General features: G+C 48.1%; 1 protein-coding gene across 3 annotated transcripts in view; it reads right to left on the bottom strand.

Annotated features, from left to right (window-relative positions):
• Window positions 1-17,500, bottom strand: part of LOC118772688 (phospholipase D1-like) — a 57,597-nt gene that overhangs the window by 19,387 nt on the left and 20,710 nt on the right. For 2 of the 3 annotated variants that reach the window (XM_036521232.1, XM_036521233.1), the window contains exons 2-16: window positions 15,856-16,035; window positions 15,295-15,461; window positions 14,697-14,839; window positions 14,158-14,269; window positions 13,526-13,591; window positions 13,088-13,146; window positions 12,459-12,551; window positions 11,696-11,848; window positions 10,501-10,650; window positions 8,521-8,604; window positions 7,133-7,214; window positions 5,727-5,837; window positions 5,108-5,299; window positions 3,691-3,916; window positions 1-18 (exon numbers count right to left, since the gene is read on the bottom strand). The exon at window positions 1-18 is cut by the window's left edge and continues 111 nt beyond it. In XM_036521232.1, coding sequence (XP_036377125.1) covers window positions 1-18; window positions 3,691-3,916; window positions 5,108-5,299; window positions 5,727-5,837; window positions 7,133-7,214; window positions 8,521-8,604; window positions 10,501-10,650; window positions 11,696-11,848; window positions 12,459-12,551; window positions 13,088-13,146; window positions 13,526-13,591; window positions 14,158-14,269; window positions 14,697-14,839; window positions 15,295-15,461; window positions 15,856-16,003 — 1,804 coding nt within the window. In that variant the 5' untranslated portion in view covers window positions 16,004-16,035. Of the gene's footprint in view, window positions 19-2,452; window positions 2,546-3,690; window positions 3,917-5,107; window positions 5,300-5,726; window positions 5,838-7,132; window positions 7,215-8,520; window positions 8,605-10,500; window positions 10,651-11,695; window positions 11,849-12,458; window positions 12,552-13,087; window positions 13,147-13,525; window positions 13,592-14,157; window positions 14,270-14,696; window positions 14,840-15,294; window positions 15,462-15,855; window positions 16,036-17,500 lie in introns of all 3 variants that reach the window. The other variant, XM_036521234.1, reaches the window with a different exon arrangement.

The raw sequence follows: 17,500 nt of genomic DNA, 5'->3' as shown, positions 1-17,500 counted from the left end.
TCTGCTGAGACCCTGACTCTGTGAGGGGGTGCAGAGACACCCCGTTACTCCCGCACAAGCACCCCCCACACATCCCATCCCCCCCCCCCAGTTCTCCACTCTCATCAGCAACAGCCCCGCATTCCCAAGCCACAGAGGGATCTAATGCCTCTATCCTTCTGCCGGGGGAGCAACTCTCCATCGCTCCATTGTAGTAGAGTAAGGCCAATGTTAAAGCCATCTGCGAGCAGCCACAGCAAAGCTATGCTGGACAGAAAAGGGAGCAGCATGATGAAAATTTCAGAGTGGGTCCAGATTACCAGCAACAGGTTGGAGAGAGAGCCGAGTTTGCGATGCATTCCACAGCAGAAGAAATAAAGACCACTGGACGGTATGCTATTCTAATTTAGCCTTTGTTTCAACTGCGTTTCACAGACACAGGTGCCCCGATTGAGGACATCAGGGCAAATACTGCATAAGGAATCGCTCAGCAGGGACATCCCACAGGACAAAACAGCTGAGCGCAGAGGTACAGGATCAGCCAGGCCAAACTAGACAAGCTCAGAGAGGCGGGGGCAAACTTGCTATCTTATAGTTCAGGCACAAGCCCAACTCAAGGCTATGCAGATACCTTAGGCTATTTCCAATGCCCCAGCTGCAAAATATATTTTTAACAAACATGCAACAGCATAGCAGCAAGACTGTGAAACTGCTGAATGGTAATTGGGTAAATGTATTTACTGAACGAGCAGTTCAGACCCTGGAAAGAACAGAACACCTCTAGTCAGCTGATTTTAATTCCACTGCAAAGATGCAAATGATAAGATGTGCTTTCAGCACGCATGGCTTAACAGAAACAAAGACGGCCAGGCCAACACAAACTGGAAGCACGAGGCTCTAGGGAGGAACACTTTCACTTTCACTGGCTTGGGTGTCTTTCTTTTCACACAAGGCAGTATTCAAAACACACACACACACACACACACACACACGCACGTGCACACACACACACACACACACGCACGTGCACACACACACGTGCACACACACACACGCATGTGCACACACACACACACGCACACACACACACACACAAACACACACACACACGCACACACACACACACACAAACACACACACACATAGTTGGTTTAGCAACAGACGCTCAGTGAGAGATGTCCCTGCACTTTTGCAGGAAAACATTCACAGGTACAAGGAAATAAAAATGACATTCTGATTTACGAATCTGAAATGGTTACAGCTGCCAAATGCCAAGCCTCAGATCTGAAAACTGCAGGCCAGTTTGATTAAATGATCAGTCATAGGATTACAGGGTGGTGTTAGTCGACATCATTAGCAGAGCTATTCAGGCCTCAGTCAGAGTCAAAATCAGTAGGATGACAGTATTAGTGTGGTTTGTTATGAGAGTACCCCTTCTGGGCAAACAGTCTCCTTTCAACAGCCAACCGGAGACACTGGAAGTATTTCTGCCCTTTCATAGGTTGTCATTAATAGTTACTTACTCATCCCGTCACAGTGCTGCTAAAGTCAAACCCCTGTCTCTGCCAGCAGTGATAAGTATTGCTGTGGTTATCAGCCAACGGGCTCACATGCATGGCGGTGTGGCAGAGGGGTGACTGTGTCGCCTGGCTGGGTAAGGAACCGATCCTCAAATGTAGAGGTTGCAGGTTTGCATCCTCGACGAGGCCCTGCTTTGAAATGCTTCCACCCTAAATTTCATCTTCCTTTAGGCCAGGGGTGGCCAACCCTCTCCTGGAGGGCCACTTGTCCTGCATGTTTTAGATCTCTCCCTGCTCCAACACAGCTGATTCAAATGATCAACTCGTTATGAACTCCTGAAGCTGCTGAATAACAAACTGGTCATTTGAATCAGCTGTGTTGGAGCAGGGAGAGATCTAAAACATGCAGGACAAGTGGCTCTCCAGGACAGGGTTGGCCACCCCTGGTTTAGGCCATCATTTCATGGAATATCTTCTAATTAATTTCGCATGTTTTCAATTGTATTTAATGGCTGCATGTATTAAATATATATTATATATCACAGTGAATTGAGAGATTTCAAACGTTGCTGTGAACACAGCCGAGAAGAGGTCTCCTCAAAGACCCACAACCCTCTGCTCTGTGAAGCAGAGCTCTGAGTCCAGCCCACACCCAGAGCAGGATGTGAAGAGGAACCAGGATCTCTGACGGGTCTCTTTGCTTCCCTCTCTCTCTCTCTCTTTCTGTGTGGTATCTGGCATCTGAGACCAATTGGCAACTAAAAAAAAAAAGAACAAAAACTAGAAACTAGAATAAGGGAAAAAATGCTCTGGCAGAGTGCTCTCTCACTGTGGGTCTGCCAAGAGAGCCAAAAGCAAAGCTACAGCACCACACACAGAAGGAGCAGAGTAGCTGAGCTGTCCAGCGGTTAACCCCCCCGCCGCTCGTCGCGTAGGGTGCGAGCGTCACTCACCCGCCTGGGACAGCCCCGCGGAAGGGGTCGCCCTCAGCTCCGCCCCTCTACCCAGGATTAAATTCTGTTGGCTGCCAGTGGTATTAGACCAACCTGCAAAGGGTTGGTGCATTTTAAAATATGCCCCACCCCTCCCTTGCCCCACAGCCAGTGCCCAACCTCCCCTGCCAACTGGGCTATCCTGTCGCCTGGCTCTCTAGCACGCTTTTTGGCGAGCATCGTCTCTGAAACTAGTCCGCTCAAAGTAACGCTACGTTAACAGTGACATTAGCATTCACCTGAAAGGGGACAAGCCTCTGGCGGTTTATTTGAATAATTCAGATAATGAAAATGGCCTCTCCACTGCCATACAAAGCAGCGGTTTGAGGTAAGGGTGATTTTTTTTTTGCATTTTTTCCGCTCCAACTCAAACGGTCATGAAACACAGAGCTATTTTAGCTGACCTACCGCTCCTTTTCAGCCCCGCTGGTGCCAGGAGGGTCGCGGCGGAAGACTGTATCTCTGCCCCTCAAACAGCTGTGTAAACAATTTGAGTACCTCCGCGTTAGCACGTGAGGCCAGGCCCCGCCCCGCAGGAGAGCCGTTTCACCACCGCGCTTAAAGTGAGCCGGGGAAGCAGTGTTAGATCACCATAGCGACAGTGGAGTTAGTTAAGACGCTGCCTTAATGGGGGTTAGTTCGTTAGACACCGTAAGACACCGGTTAGTGTAGAGTGTGAAATGCTCTTAGTTTCCCTTTCACAGTGTCAACAGCAGAGGACCTAAAGACCCATCTTCTTTCAAATGGTACCTAGGAGGTGTTTTCTGAGAGCCAACCCAGAGACAGTGTCTGGTTGGACGAATTCCTGCTTAAGCTCCACACACTTGGCTGATAAAAATTTTCAGGTAGCCACAATGTTTAATTATGTTGAGACAACACTTAAATGGTTTAGGTAGTACATTTGTTCAACAGATACCATATATCATATAAAGTCATTTTATAATAGACACACCACATAATATTAATAAATGATGAAAAGTGTTCCATTGCTTTACCATGTGTGTGTGTGTGTGTGTGTGTGTGTGTGTGTGTATCTGTATGTATGTGTCTGCGTGTGTCTGTGTGTAGTCTGTGCAATGTCTCTAATGTATATAGGGTGTGTGTAGTATGTATGTTTGTAGGGTGTCTGTAGCGTTTAGTGTGTGTGTGTGTGTTGTGTGTGTGTGTGTGTGTGTAGTGTGTGTGTGTGTGAGACTCACTCTCCTCGGTGCTGTCTACACTGCTTGTGCTGTCTGCATGGTGCAGCCCGTGCCTGTGGAGGTGTCGGTGGAAGCTGAACCGGGACTTGTGACCCTTCCCCATCCCCTTCAGTTTGGGCTGGTCCCCCGAGTCCGCGGGCCCCCCGCCGCGCCCGTTACTCTGAGGCACAGCAGGGCTCTCGTTGACAGGGACCCCTGCAACCGGAGGGACACCTTCCAAACCTGCCTGCAGAAAGAAAGATAAAATCATTTCAGTTTGCTTATTTGACAGGACAATCTAAGATTCATTAAAGCATTAAAAAGCGCAAATACAAAAAATGTCGATGGCTGACACTTTCATATATGACATTTTTGCACATTTTGCACATTTTTTTCATTGAATAATATGTCTATATAATTTGGCAATATACAATATATGAATAAAAACACACATATGAATTTATAAACATTCAGAACTGTATGCAGTAAATTCTGTCTGATATTCTGGATTTCCTACTTATTATTATTATTGTTATTATATTTTATTTTACTTTATTTTCATGTGCCAACAGCATAACACCATGAATGGTTAATAACTTTCACAATGACCAAAAAAAAAAAAAAATCAATGTAACGACAGTAAATCTTCCACATGGTAAGTTCCTGGATGCTCCATTCACTGCCGCGCCTCCAAGCGACTTTCCTTTTCACCGCTTCAGTCATCTCCCAGTGCATTTGCAAGTCCTGCTCTCCCTGACCTCTTCTCTTTTTTTCCCCTCTCATATCAATTATTAAGCATTAAAACGGAGTCTACAGTAACGTGGCTGGAACCCTACACCGGGGCGAGAGGGCAGCTCCGTCACACAGTCAGGGGGGGCACAGAGCTGCCAGCTATGGCAGAGCCATCTTAGCTTTTCGCCATGTCTGTGGCGTGAAGCAGGAGACGGACAAGTTACCACTGGACCAAACGGCAGTCTGTCGCGGGAAAATCACCCACAATCCACTGCTGTTAATGCTGTGATTTGTAGAGCCTCTGGTACGACCCGGCCAGGGACCGAAGCAGAACCTGTCTCGGATAAGGTCTTGTGATCCAGCCAAGGTCCTCTGTCCAGTGAGACAGTGAAGCACGGAGCACTAAGTCTGAGGACTGGGAGGTATGGGTTTGACAGGCCTGACTGTAGTTATACAACTCTATAATGTGTGATCAGGTAATCTAAGCAGGCACTGTATTAAACAGCCAAAGGGGGATCATTCATCTTATTCTGCTGGCTGAATTTCTGACCTGCCCGTCTTGCCACGCCAGTTGTGGCAGGTTTTTTTTGGTTTAACACAGCAGATACAGGCTTTATAAATCATACCTGCAGGTGCTCTGCTTGGCCACGCCCATTCATACAGGTGGGTAAGTGTGCTATGCCATAGTGTCTCCTCTGTCTCTCACCTGCTCCACCGCCACGGCCGCCGAGCGCGTGACACTCCCCACGTCTGTCAGACGATGCTCCCGGTCGTCCCAGCGACCGTACGCCAGGTCGATCCCGCCCACGAAGGCCACCGATTGGTCGATGACGATGATCTTCTCGTGGTGCGCCCACAGGTAGACGGAGGAGGAGACGTGGTCAGGGTGTCTCATCACCTGGAGAAAACGCCCCCGTTACACAGCTGTGCGTTCACACGTACTCACACAGGTACACACCGACACACACACTCACAAACAAAAACACACCCAAGCATGCAGAGTACACACTTGATACACACAGACGCAAAGACAAATACACAGACACATACACTATGGTGTGCGTCAACACATATGTACATTTTTAAACATACAGACTAATACAGTCACATGTATATTCTCACATATTTGTGAACACACATAAACGATCATATACTCACACTCACACACACTAAAACACAAACTCATGCACACTCAAACACACACACACGCACAGACACACACACACACTCACGCATACTCACGCACACTCAGTATCTCTGGCTCAGCCCATCCTGGGTGTTGGGGTGGCTGTAGTTCAGCCTGTTCCTAAAGGTGAGGTCAGTACCTTGATGTTGGCGTGCAGGTGCCTTAGAGTCCTCTTGCTGTAGCCGCTGTTGATCCCCAGGGCCAACTCCACCTCCTTGTAAAGCATCACGAAGATACGCACACCTTGTTGCTATGGGGACAGGAGAACACTGAGAGTACACCACTGTGTGGAGGAGATTCATTCAGAAATAAGCCACCAGAGAGGGTTAGGAAATATGCCACTATTGGGGAGATTCATCACTGAGGAAACTCACTGAATGAATACTCAATGAATACACTAATGCACAAGGGAAACCCAGTTGTAATACACAAATGAATACAGAATATTCTTTAATCAATGCACCAATGGACAGAGAGGTTTCCTTAAATCAATTCAACACTGAACATTATATTTCCAGGTGTGCTGTATTAACCTTCACTATCTCGCTAACACTGTTTAGCATACAGCATTAGCTAGGGATGTTCTCTCACTGAGAAATAACAGCTAGTGCACGTCCCCTGAAAAACAAGCACATGTCCACGGACAAGCGCTTTAGGAACCAATCCTATCTACACCCATGCTGGCACGTGTAGCTGTATCTAATTAATCAGTCCAAAGGGAGGGGATTAAAGAAGGTCCAGAGTCTGCATGAGTCAGCACTGCCCACGTCCTCTGCTCCAGTGGGTCAGGTACATCTACCCTCAGGTCATATTCACAGGTGAATGTCCGTTAGTATCTGGATTCAGATTTGTTGGATTGGGATGTCTGGATTGTGCACACCGAGGTGTGAAATCTCGCCTCCTTCAAGTCTCTCCTCTTTCAGGGAAAGGGAACACTTAACAAACTGAAGTTAAGAGACAGAGGTGAATTGCTGTCCAACGATGACAACTGGAATGAAACCTCTGAGAGGTGTAGCGGACGAGGGGGACTTTTCTCCTTGTCCTAATAGCAGTTCATTTGACCTGCCAAAGGTCTGGACCCATCATAACAGCAGAGGAGAATTATGGGTCCTACAGAACAGAGACAAGCAATGGTGCTGACTGGCACCCTGATTATCCTCATCCTGCAAAGAAGTGGATTATGGGTAACAGCTCTGTGCCATGACTGTTTCTTAGGTGATCCACTAGCATGGCAAGCCTATGCCTGTGTGTGTGTGCATGAGTATGTGCGTGTATGTATGAGTATTTGTGTATGTATGTATGTGTGTGCATGTGTATGTACGTGTGTGTGTGTGTGTGTGTGAGTGTGTGTGTATGTATATGTGTGTGTGCACGTGCGTGTATGTATATATGTGTGTATGTATGAGTGTGTGTGTGTATATATAAGAATGTATATATGTGTGTGTGTGTGTGTGTGCGCGCGCGCGCCTGTGTGTATGTATATATGTGTGTATGTATGAGTGTGTGTGTGTGTGTGTGTGGCCCTGCAGCAGTGCTGACACTTACCGCCTTGCGTTTGAGAATGCAGTCCAGCCTCCAGCGGTTGCCTTCCACCACAGGCCTCTTTAGAAAGATCTCAGGGCTCAGCCTGCAGCAAAAAAAACACATTCATGACATCACCAACCAGGGAAAAATCCATGACATCATCAGCCAGGGAAAAGGGGAAAAACCAACAACATCATTGTAGAGGGAAACACTCATCACATCATCAGCAAGACAGCAAACCTTACATAGGTTTTATCCATTTATACCGCTGTATATTTTACTATGGTAATTGTAAGGTGACTACCTTGCCCAAAGGAACAACAGTAGTAGGATTTGAACCAACAACCTTTCGGTTACAGGCCCTGCTCCTTACCAATACGCCACACGGCTGCAGCTACTGCTGCTAATGCAATCCTATGATGTACCTCCCGTTTGGACAGAGGATTCAGTATGCATGTAATAATGACTCCATGCACTTCCACACTCTTGCTGGGAGAACACAGATTCCTCAGACTGGGGTTTTTAACACCGAAGACAAGCCAATGGAAACTGAATACGGGGTCAGCTGGCTAACTGGGTAATGGATCTGTTTGACCCCCACATAGCCCTGAGGCACACTCCGAGCCACCCTTTCGAGCCCCCACCAAATCACATTTTGAGCCTCATTCCTTAATGTTTTTTTCCCCACAATCCTGGCAGGTTGAACAATGTAAACCCCGTCCAGTGGGGGGCGCTGATTCTGCTGGAACAAGGTGGAACAAGGAAACAAGGTAACAGCAAAACAAAGATAGCTTATTGCTTGACTGTGTTCACACTGCTGTTTGAGGCACTCCAGCCCAGGGACAGCTGTTGCCTTTCAGTGGGAAGAATGGATGTCCTCAACATGAACTACGTATACCAGAGTTCAGCCTAAACTCCAAACGGGCAGAATACTTGCTGTTTAAACTTTGACTGACTTACACAGGTAAGTCAGGTACACAGGCTGACTTACACAAGCAATACCATACCCTTTATGGGATTTATAAAGAACGCTGCTGGTTCTTCAGCAAAATAAAAGCCACTGTTTAGAAAGTGACCGGTTGATGGTTTATGTGAGACATGCAAAACATGTTTCCTGTATTTGCATGTTGCTGATATCTGAAAGGTAAACCACACGTCAGCTCTCAGGGCTGCTGCTGATCAGTGGTGGCTGTGGCTGGTGTCTTCCCGTACACAAGCAGCCGGGTAAAACCACAGTGTAGTTTTTGTTTCTCCATTTGGCTGCCAGCAGGGAAGAAATGCATTGTGGGTAACAGCCCTGTGATGGAGCACCACTCTGTCAGGGTGGGGGAGGTGGGGGGGGGGGGTGCACTTTTGTGTGCAGTTACTTTAGGCCAAAGTTATCTGGATAAATTTATATTTAGACATACCACCAGTCTGTGATGAAGATTTCCTCCTTAGCTTCTTCTAGTGCGTTGGCCACGTCCTCCATGTAGGTCTTCCCATTAACATACCTGTAAGAAGACACCGTCGTTTGCAATCTGAGCGCACACCTAGGGGCCTGAGAACAAATCTGAATCCAGGGAAAGCATTTGGTTGGTTGGACTAACAAAGCATTTTCCAAACAGCCATCTGAGGGCAAATTACTGGATGTGTCCAAACAAAAACATACTCCATGGGGTCCATCTGTTTTTTCAAACAGCAACAAAACAAAAAAAAATCCAGGAAACTCTAAAAAAAAATAATTTCAAACTCCTACAGAAACACAGATGTTGAATATTAAAGGTAAGTTAGTTACCTTTCTGAGAGAGAAAATTAAACGCAACCGTGGGTCCACATTCGGAACGAGCAGCACTTGTGAGCTAGACCACTCTCCTCAGGCTGAAGGATCGACGATCATAAACGCTATCACATTCCTCAGGCTGAAGGATCGACGATCATAAACGCTATCACATTCCTCAGACTGAGCCGACCGTAAGATGAGATCAGACCCAGTTTCTTCCGCTCCCTCTGTTGCCAAGTGAAAACTTCCACCCAGTCACGTCTGCCTTATCACAGAGGGGGTGTGGCAACATCAAGATACAACCCAGAACAGGGCTTATAACCAGAAGACCTCAGGTTTGATTCCCAGGTGGGGCAATGCCCCTGTAGTCTTGAGAATGAGGTAATTGACCTAAATTGCTTCAGTGAAAGTATGCTCTGCAAATTGCTCTGGAAAAGGGTGTCGGCCGAGGAAATGAATGATGATAACGTTACAGATTCTTAGATCAACAAAATTTTTCCACAGGACTCAGAACGATGGAGGAGCTCAGCTTCTTTTCAGAAGCAGCTGGTTGCAAAAATCAGTTTGACACAGACATCAGTGGACTCGTTAATTAAATGAGCCAACAGTAACTGCTGGCAGGTCGATCGTACTTCATGGAACTGATAGAAAGATTAGCAGATGGACGATACATGCAACACATCAATGCTAACAAGGACAATACCTGCTCCGCCATGTCTGACATCAGGGTTCACATCTATCCACCCTCAAGAGTGAATGCAGGCAGACAGTGTGCTGAGTGGCTATTAGTTGATACCAGGGGCCTCCTGAGCATGTCATTGAGTAGTTGTGACCCTACCCACTACCTGTTCTCCATGTTGCTGGACCTACAATGGCTGACCACCAGAAAAGCACAGACAGAACCCCCCCCCCCCCCCCGGGGGTTTTCCAAACCAGTTCAGCCAGTCTGGCACAAGGACAGATCCTGTGGATAATCTGTGGTCTCACTCCCTCGGAAAGAGAGCTTTCCCTTGATGTGAAAATGCAGCTAGCTCTGAGTGCCCATACTCACGAAACCAACCCCAGGTCTTTCCCCAAGGCAGTGACCATGGTTTAACCTGGTTTATATTATTTGAATAGATGGTTGTGAAAAGAATGACCAATTAGGGGAATGACTGTTTGAATACTTTGTTACCGTGATTAACAGAAACAAAGAACACTATAGGGGACAGATGACACACTGATATCTCAGTACAGTTCATAGAACCTTTCCTCCTCTCTGTCTTCAATGCTATGGATTTCAGCGATGTTTTTGTTCAATTAACCAGCTTCTGATTCTTTCAACTGACCAGCTCAGAAATGTTTTGTCCAATGCCTGCTAACTGAAAAAATATTGACACCAGCAAAATGAAATAAAATACTGTGGTGTACGGTATAAATTGTATTCCTAGTCTGAGCACCATCATTTTTTATCTTTATACAAAATAAGTGACACCATGAGCCCACTGACTGAATGCAGTGAAATGCATAAAATGCAGAACTTCACATAATGAAATAAGCCATGACACACAGTTTGTGCGACAGTACTCCTCTTCTGTGTGCCGAGACTTTAAGAAGCGTTGGAAAAATGTTCGCCCGCCGCTGTTACCATTTGGCCGGGATGTTGAACTCCTCTCGGGCGAAGGAGCCGAAGCGATGGTCCCTCAGGAAGGCCTTCCCGTGTTTCTGCACGAAGTCCTCGATGGCCTGCCCCCACCAGCGCGCCTGCCGATAGCTGGAGCACTTCAGCACCAGAGCCCTGCGGGAGAGAGAGTCACAGCTGCGTCAGCGCCACAGACACACCGGGGGGGTGGGAGGGGTGGGGGGTGGCGGGGGTGGGAGGAGGTTGTCCCGCGTTTCACCAGGACACCAGGACAGAGAGCCACTTCCTGTACGCATGAAGGGCCACATCCTGTACACAATGTTTAGGGCTTCCAGGTTCAAGAGGTGAGCTGCAGGGTGCCCAGACCCACTTCAACACTCCAAAAACAAATAAATAAACACATGAATAAAATAAGTTCTATTTCACCAAGCAGGACTAATGATTTAGCCAGAAAACATTTGTAAATGCTATGCAATGACATATAAAAAATCTGGGTTCACAGAGGCAAGCTGAGGAGTAGCCCAGACTGTTACCATTGGCAACCTGTCCCAGAACCGACATGACGGTTCTAGAGCAGGCTGAATGAAAGGAAGCCCAATCAAATCACCTGTGGGCCAACAGGGTATCACTGGTCAAGACAGTTCCCATTGGCCTCAACCAGTGTGGACAACTTCAAAGAAAACAAACACTCAAATATTAAGATGGGTAGGCAAGTTTAAAAGGGGTATTTAAAAATAGCTGACATATATCAAGAAACGGCTATCTGTCTGGGCTTGTGGGAAATGCGATCTTTCCTGTTGCTGAGGAGAGGAAACTCTCGGGCGATTGAAGTCAACGATAAGAGAAGATTCTGGGGCATCAGATGTTACTGTGCAGACCAGCATATAAAACACCACTTGTGCTCTCCACACTCACAGTGCAGTCCTGTTCATAAAGCCCTTCAGGCAAAAGCACAATGGATATATACAGCATTAATTAATAGGCATAGGCAATTAGCTACAGACATTAAGACACAGGTTTAGGAGAGAGTTTGGAGCAATGACACACAGTCGATCCTTCGAGAACAGTTTAAAAGTCATGACGGAACGCTATAAAGGGGTTCGCTATTGGTATGAGAGTGGGACACTCTGACACTCAAAACATACCCTTTACAGACAGATTCCTAATTACAGGGGGGTGGGAGGCAGGGCGGCTGAAGTACCTGGACAGGTTGTCGATCCGGAGACCGTGTTTGGTCTCCGTGTCTTTGGAATCCATCTTGATATTGAACTCTTTATCCACCAGCAGGACGAAGGAGATGGCCCCCGTGTCTGGCTTCATGTACAGCAGGAAAGAGTCTTTGACCACCAGCCACCTGGATGAAGAATTGCACCCAGGGAATCCACGAGAATCATGAGTACACAAAGACCCTGCTGGCCCAGAACCAACTCAACCCAACCACCATGTGTTTTTTGTTCATTTAAGTAACTGTCAAATATTGTGCTGTTATATAAGTATCTAAAAAAAAAAACAAAACATTTAAATTCCTAACTCAATGGAGAGGGCAAAGCATACTGTGATGTATCGCTTTACACATGCATGCGTGTGCATTCCTATATGTCTGTGCCTGTGTGTTTGTGTGTGTATGTGGGGTTGCGTGCGGCTGGGTGTGAGGTCGTGTGTGCATGTGTGCGCACATGTGTGCCTCTTTCTGTGTGTGTGGGGAGGGGAGCTGTTCTGTTCTCTAACACGGTTATTTCAGATGTTCACTCTGGGGCATCAGACAGAGCTACATGTTATCCGGATGTTCTCCATTGGCAAACGTTTCAGACAGATATTCCATATGTTCCCTCAGCTGGACATTTGAGAGAGATATTTCCAGATGCGCCCTCCTCCCACAGCTTCCTGCCCCAGCACAGAAAGGAGGGAACCAGAGGAAGCCTGTCCCCCACAGAGACGTTCCCCCGGCCCAGCCCAGCACTGACCGTTTGGACCAGCGGTAGCACACTTTGCTGTGACCGCAGCAGTTGAACCCCGGGATCCGATGACCTCCCGACCGCTTCTGCACCATGCCCTCTCTGTGCAAACGCAGAACAGGAACAGGAATGTACACAGGACACGTACCAAAAGACAGCCACACACCTAGACCACGCTCAAAAGGTTACTATAAACATACACCCACAAAAACATGACTGGGTAATAAAGTACATGTGTGAGAGCGGGGGTGAGAGGTGCCCTATGAAAGATGAAAAAGCACCACATGAAATATTGAAGCAGCCCGATCGCTCTTCAGATGCATTATTTAGGCCAGCAGAGGCCTTAAAGGGCTGAAATGCAGAAACCCTCAGCCACAGTGATGCGGCCCGGACAGCAGCCGTAACTCGGGACTCGCTCAACGTTCTCACAACGTTGCAGGGGCGTTGTGAGAGCAGAACGGCCGGGCGCCCGGTGTGCAGGAGTGAGAGAGAGAGATGGGAGGAAGAGCAGGGGGCGGAGCATGGCTTGGGTGGACCGGGAGGTGATACCCCAGGCTCTGGGGGATTTCTAAGGCATCGGGCTGGGTGTGAAAGGTGTCTGTCTCAATGAAGTGCACAGAGAAATTAACCGCTCTTACAGGCCTTTCGGTCCCAGATCGTGAATGAAGGACAGCTGACTGACGTCGATAAACTCCATCTGAAGGAAAGGAAAAAACGTGCATTTAAGGTTAAGAGCAGCCAGCACTACATCAGACAGCCAACCAACTTCCAACACAATACTATATGCCCTGCTGTACAAATGGAGGGGAAATGGTGTATGTTATTAATAAGAAAAGCCTGGTAGTCTCAGAGGAGCACTCTAGAGTAATAAGGCCCTTTGCAAAGGCTTCAAGAGGGCTTACTGCTCTCAACAAGCAGGGAGTTATTACACAATGTTATTTTCAAGCTGAGAACATCGATCCTCCCAGGTTCTTCAACAATTTCTCAGTAAGTTCTCTGACGGCATTAATAATTCTGCCGCTGATGCCGCAGACTCAAGTTAATCACTTAGGAAAAAAAAAAAAGATGAGACTTACCGTGGCATGATAGTTTCTGTACATTGACATTTTTAGCAGGTTATTCAAGTAGTCTTCAAGGTGTTTCTGTGAAAACAAAAGAACAAAGGCATGTTTGGGACTGACATGTGAAGGGTACATGCAGCAAAACGTTCAATTGCTCTTTCAGGTGGAGTGGTCTGGAATCTTGCAGACTGGTATTAGGATGAACATCTGATTGGTGCACTGGCCTGTGGACTGACTGCTGATTGGAGGATGAAATTCAGTACTAGTTTCTGAGAGAGGCAGGGGTATGCACTAATGAGTGATTGGCTGATCTGGCTCAGTACCAGTGCCCGATTGGTGCACTAGTTGCTGGGCTAGTGTGTGATTGGTTGATTGATACCTGAGCAGGGGGTGAGAGGGACATGAGTTAACAGCTCAGAAGCCCCCCACCCCCCATACCTACACTACCTTTCAACCGTCCAGCTCATCTGGGCAGGTAGAGCTGATGAAATGGGTTCATGAATTCATTTCTGCCTCAGAGATTGATAACCAGAGAGATGGAAAAGGATGACAGCTTTTCACTGTCACTCAGACAGAATATGCCTGGACTGGTGACTGTGTCCAGGGGCTGCTGTGTGTTTCAGCCCTGACAGGCGAGAGACACTGACCCTTCGGCTGGACACCTGCTCCTCTCTGACCAGCTCCTCCCCCCCGCCCAGATGCAGGCTGGGCATCTGCCTGGCCTCGCTCCTCCTCACCGTCTGCCTCCGCACTGTGTGACTGCAGAGAGACGAGAACGCGGTCACGACCAGAGCGAGAACGCGGTCACGACCAGAGCGAGAACGCGGTCACGACCAGAGTGAGAACGCGGTCCCGACTAGAAAGAGAACACGGTCACAACCAGAGAGAGAACACGGTCACAACCAGCGCAGAGAGAGGAGAACACGGTCACAACCAGAGGGAGAGGAGAACGCAGTCACGACCAGAGAGAGAGAACACGGTCACATCCAGAGAGACAGACGTGGTTACAACCAGAGAGAGGGAGAACACGGTCACAACCAGAGAGACAGACGTGGTTACAACCAGAGAGAGAGAGAACACGGTCACAACCAGAGAGAGAGAGACACGGTCAGTGTGTGGAGGCTGGCTCTGAGCAAAGGCTGAGAGCGGGTCAGTGTGTGGAGGTGTAGAGGGGAGCGCGGCTCACCTGCGTGAGGGCAGAGGGATCTTCAGGAAGGTCTTGTAGCGCAGCAGCTCTCGGTGAAGCTCCATGAAGTGCTTCTCCTTCCTCTTCACCATCCAGGTGAAGTTGCCGTGCCTCAGCTCAATCTTAAAAACCGCGGGGAGGACCTGGAGATAAACGAGTAAAAATTAGCTACCGAGTAGATGGTACCCACAGACCCACAGAGAATGCCAGTGCTTCTAAACCAACAACAACAAGCCTTCAACAAGGGTTTATTATACTGGTCAGAAGTCAGTCACATGAAATAACACCTTTAATCTTATTAAATATATGTAATGAACAAGATGAAATATGTCTTAAAGGCAATCTAAGGGTGTACTCCCTCCCCTAGGGACAGTGTTTGGTTGAACAGACAAGACATTTATAAATAAGCCTATGAAAGCCCATCTACTTCCTGGGTTTCACTTCAAATGTAATAAAAAAAAAAAAAAAAAATCACAGACAAGCAAGCCCGCAAGGACTACAGTAAGGTAGAGAAGTGATAATTTTTTCAGAAATATAGCAGGTGAACTTTTAAAAGCAAAAGCAACACCACTATTCCGGACCGCATGACTTGTCTGACCTTCGACACGCTCCTCTGGTTGGTGATGTTGAAGCGGTCCTGCGCGGAGGTGAAGCGCTCCACCTCCAGGATTTTGGCGGTGATGGGGAGAGAGTTGAGGAACACCCTCACATCCGCCTCCTTGAAGCCTGTAGTCTGGTAGACTGCAGAGAAAGGGATGCGCAGTTCTGCCGGGAAAGAGGGCGGGGCTTTATCACGCTTTGTGAGGTCACAATGCGAAGATTCTGCACAGACTGTATGGACATTTGGAAGGCTCATCCCACACATACTGCTCAGTGTATCAGCCTATCCACACACAATACAGATCAGGGGATCTGCGCACATTAACTTTTTTACCTGCACAGTATGCAGCTTATCACAGAACATGCTTCTCCACAGTCCACAGAGACTACACCCCAGGGCAGCTGTCTAACATCCACGCAGTACTCCAGCACACACCACATTCTGTCCCCCTGAGAGGCATTACAACAACCCCCAGTCCACTAAAATATGGTCAGAGCTGAAGTCAGCTGTGGGTTAAATAAGCCCCCTCACTAACCCCCAGCCCAGGTGATGGCTCACCTGTGAGACCGGCGCTGTTCCCGTCGATATCCACCTCCTCGCCATCGCCGAAGCCCAGCTCACGGGTGTCCAGGTTCTCCATGATCTCCGTCATGTCCGACGCCACCAGGTGCAGGGTGCTGTTGGTGGGCTCCGCCTGCCGCAGCATGGTTAGCACTCGGCCCGCGGGGCAGGGGTCACCTGGGCGGGGCGGAGGGAGGGACGCGTCACACAGCTGCACCACAACATGCTCACCGCTGCCACCTACAGGCCGGATCGCTACTGCTGTCAACACCCTGCACTTTCACTGCAACACAGTTTGCGCTGAAACTGTGGCAAACCCTTTTTAAGAAGAACATGCAGTTTTGGCACTGACTACATTGCACCATGTTTCAAGGACCTTACTGCAACCTTGTAAGTTTGACAAGGCCATGTGAAAACAGATATATACCCTTTTCTTTCCATAGGGAAACTTATTGACTGTTAAACAGCACGGGAAGAAGCCTTTTTGTTGCTGTTCTGTGTTCTGATTAGTGGTTGATGTGAGCTAGCCAAAGGTCCGTGCTGCTCAAATTTCCAGTAAAAGTGTACCTTCCCACGGTGAAGGTGGCCCTCGCCTTTGTGAGTTACTGGTTTGTCTGGTTTATCTCACTGTTTGCGGTGCATTAATAGCACTTCTTCATGTGTTTGTGCATTCCACAGATGACAGGGAGGTTTACTGGCCTCAAACAGACCTCCTGTGGGCATCTATCTATGTGGAATCTATGAGGAATTTCAGAAACAACACCCCCCCCCCTCCCCCCCCCCCCCCGCCACAGAGCTTAGTACAAACCCGGGGTTAAATGAGAACCATGTGCTCACAGAGAGAGGGGTCCGGGGCTGCAGGAGTCAGTGGGGGCTTTGCCCCAGACAGAGAGGGAGCTCCATCAAAGCCCGGCTTTAATCTGGGGGCACGAAGCCGAAGTAGGAGCATCACCCCACAAAGGAACCATCACAGGAGTGTGACCCTGGAGCTGGCATCCCCCCTCCTCACTGTGTCACAGGCCGGCAGAGAGGAGTATCAGGAGAGGGAACAGAGATGCTGCTTCACTTTCCCCTTCCTCCCACAGCCGAGAACCCTCTCCTGGGACACAACCCTAATTCAATCAATCAAACGATTGAGCAACTGCTCGATAGGTGTTTGTGATTTCAAAGCACGTCTTCAGCATGCTTCTCAGACCTGTATGACAGGCTAACTGGTCCTGGAGGCCCGCAGTGTCTGCAGGGCTACTCTACCCTGGTCCTGGAGGGCCGCAGTGCCTGCAGGGCTACTCTACCCCGGTCCTGGAGGGCCTTCAGTGGCCCTTGAACTTAGTTTCACTACCTCATTCTGAGTTGAGTAATTCCGCCAACAGCAACTGCACACTACCAACGGCTGTATTTACAGTCCATTCTGTCTGAAAAATAATGGACAGAAATGATCAAAAATTGAATTCGATATGGGAGAACCTGTTTCATCTCCTTTTCAATCATACAAATGAAATTTTTTCCCAAGAGATGCATAAATGATTAACGAGAGTATGAAAATAACATTGTGGATGATAACACAACGTCAGAGCATCTGAAGGCAAACAGCCGGGGGGGGATGTGTGTTGACTCAAGCACGTTTGGAAATTCAAACCCCCTC

Source organism: Megalops cyprinoides, chromosome 2 (assembly GCF_013368585.1).
Source record: "Megalops cyprinoides isolate fMegCyp1 chromosome 2, fMegCyp1.pri, whole genome shotgun sequence".
Classification (NCBI taxonomy): domain Eukaryota; kingdom Metazoa; phylum Chordata; class Actinopteri; order Elopiformes; family Megalopidae; genus Megalops; species Megalops cyprinoides.
Note: the sequence above shows the minus strand (reverse complement) of the source record. Positions and strands in the feature narration are given on the sequence as shown.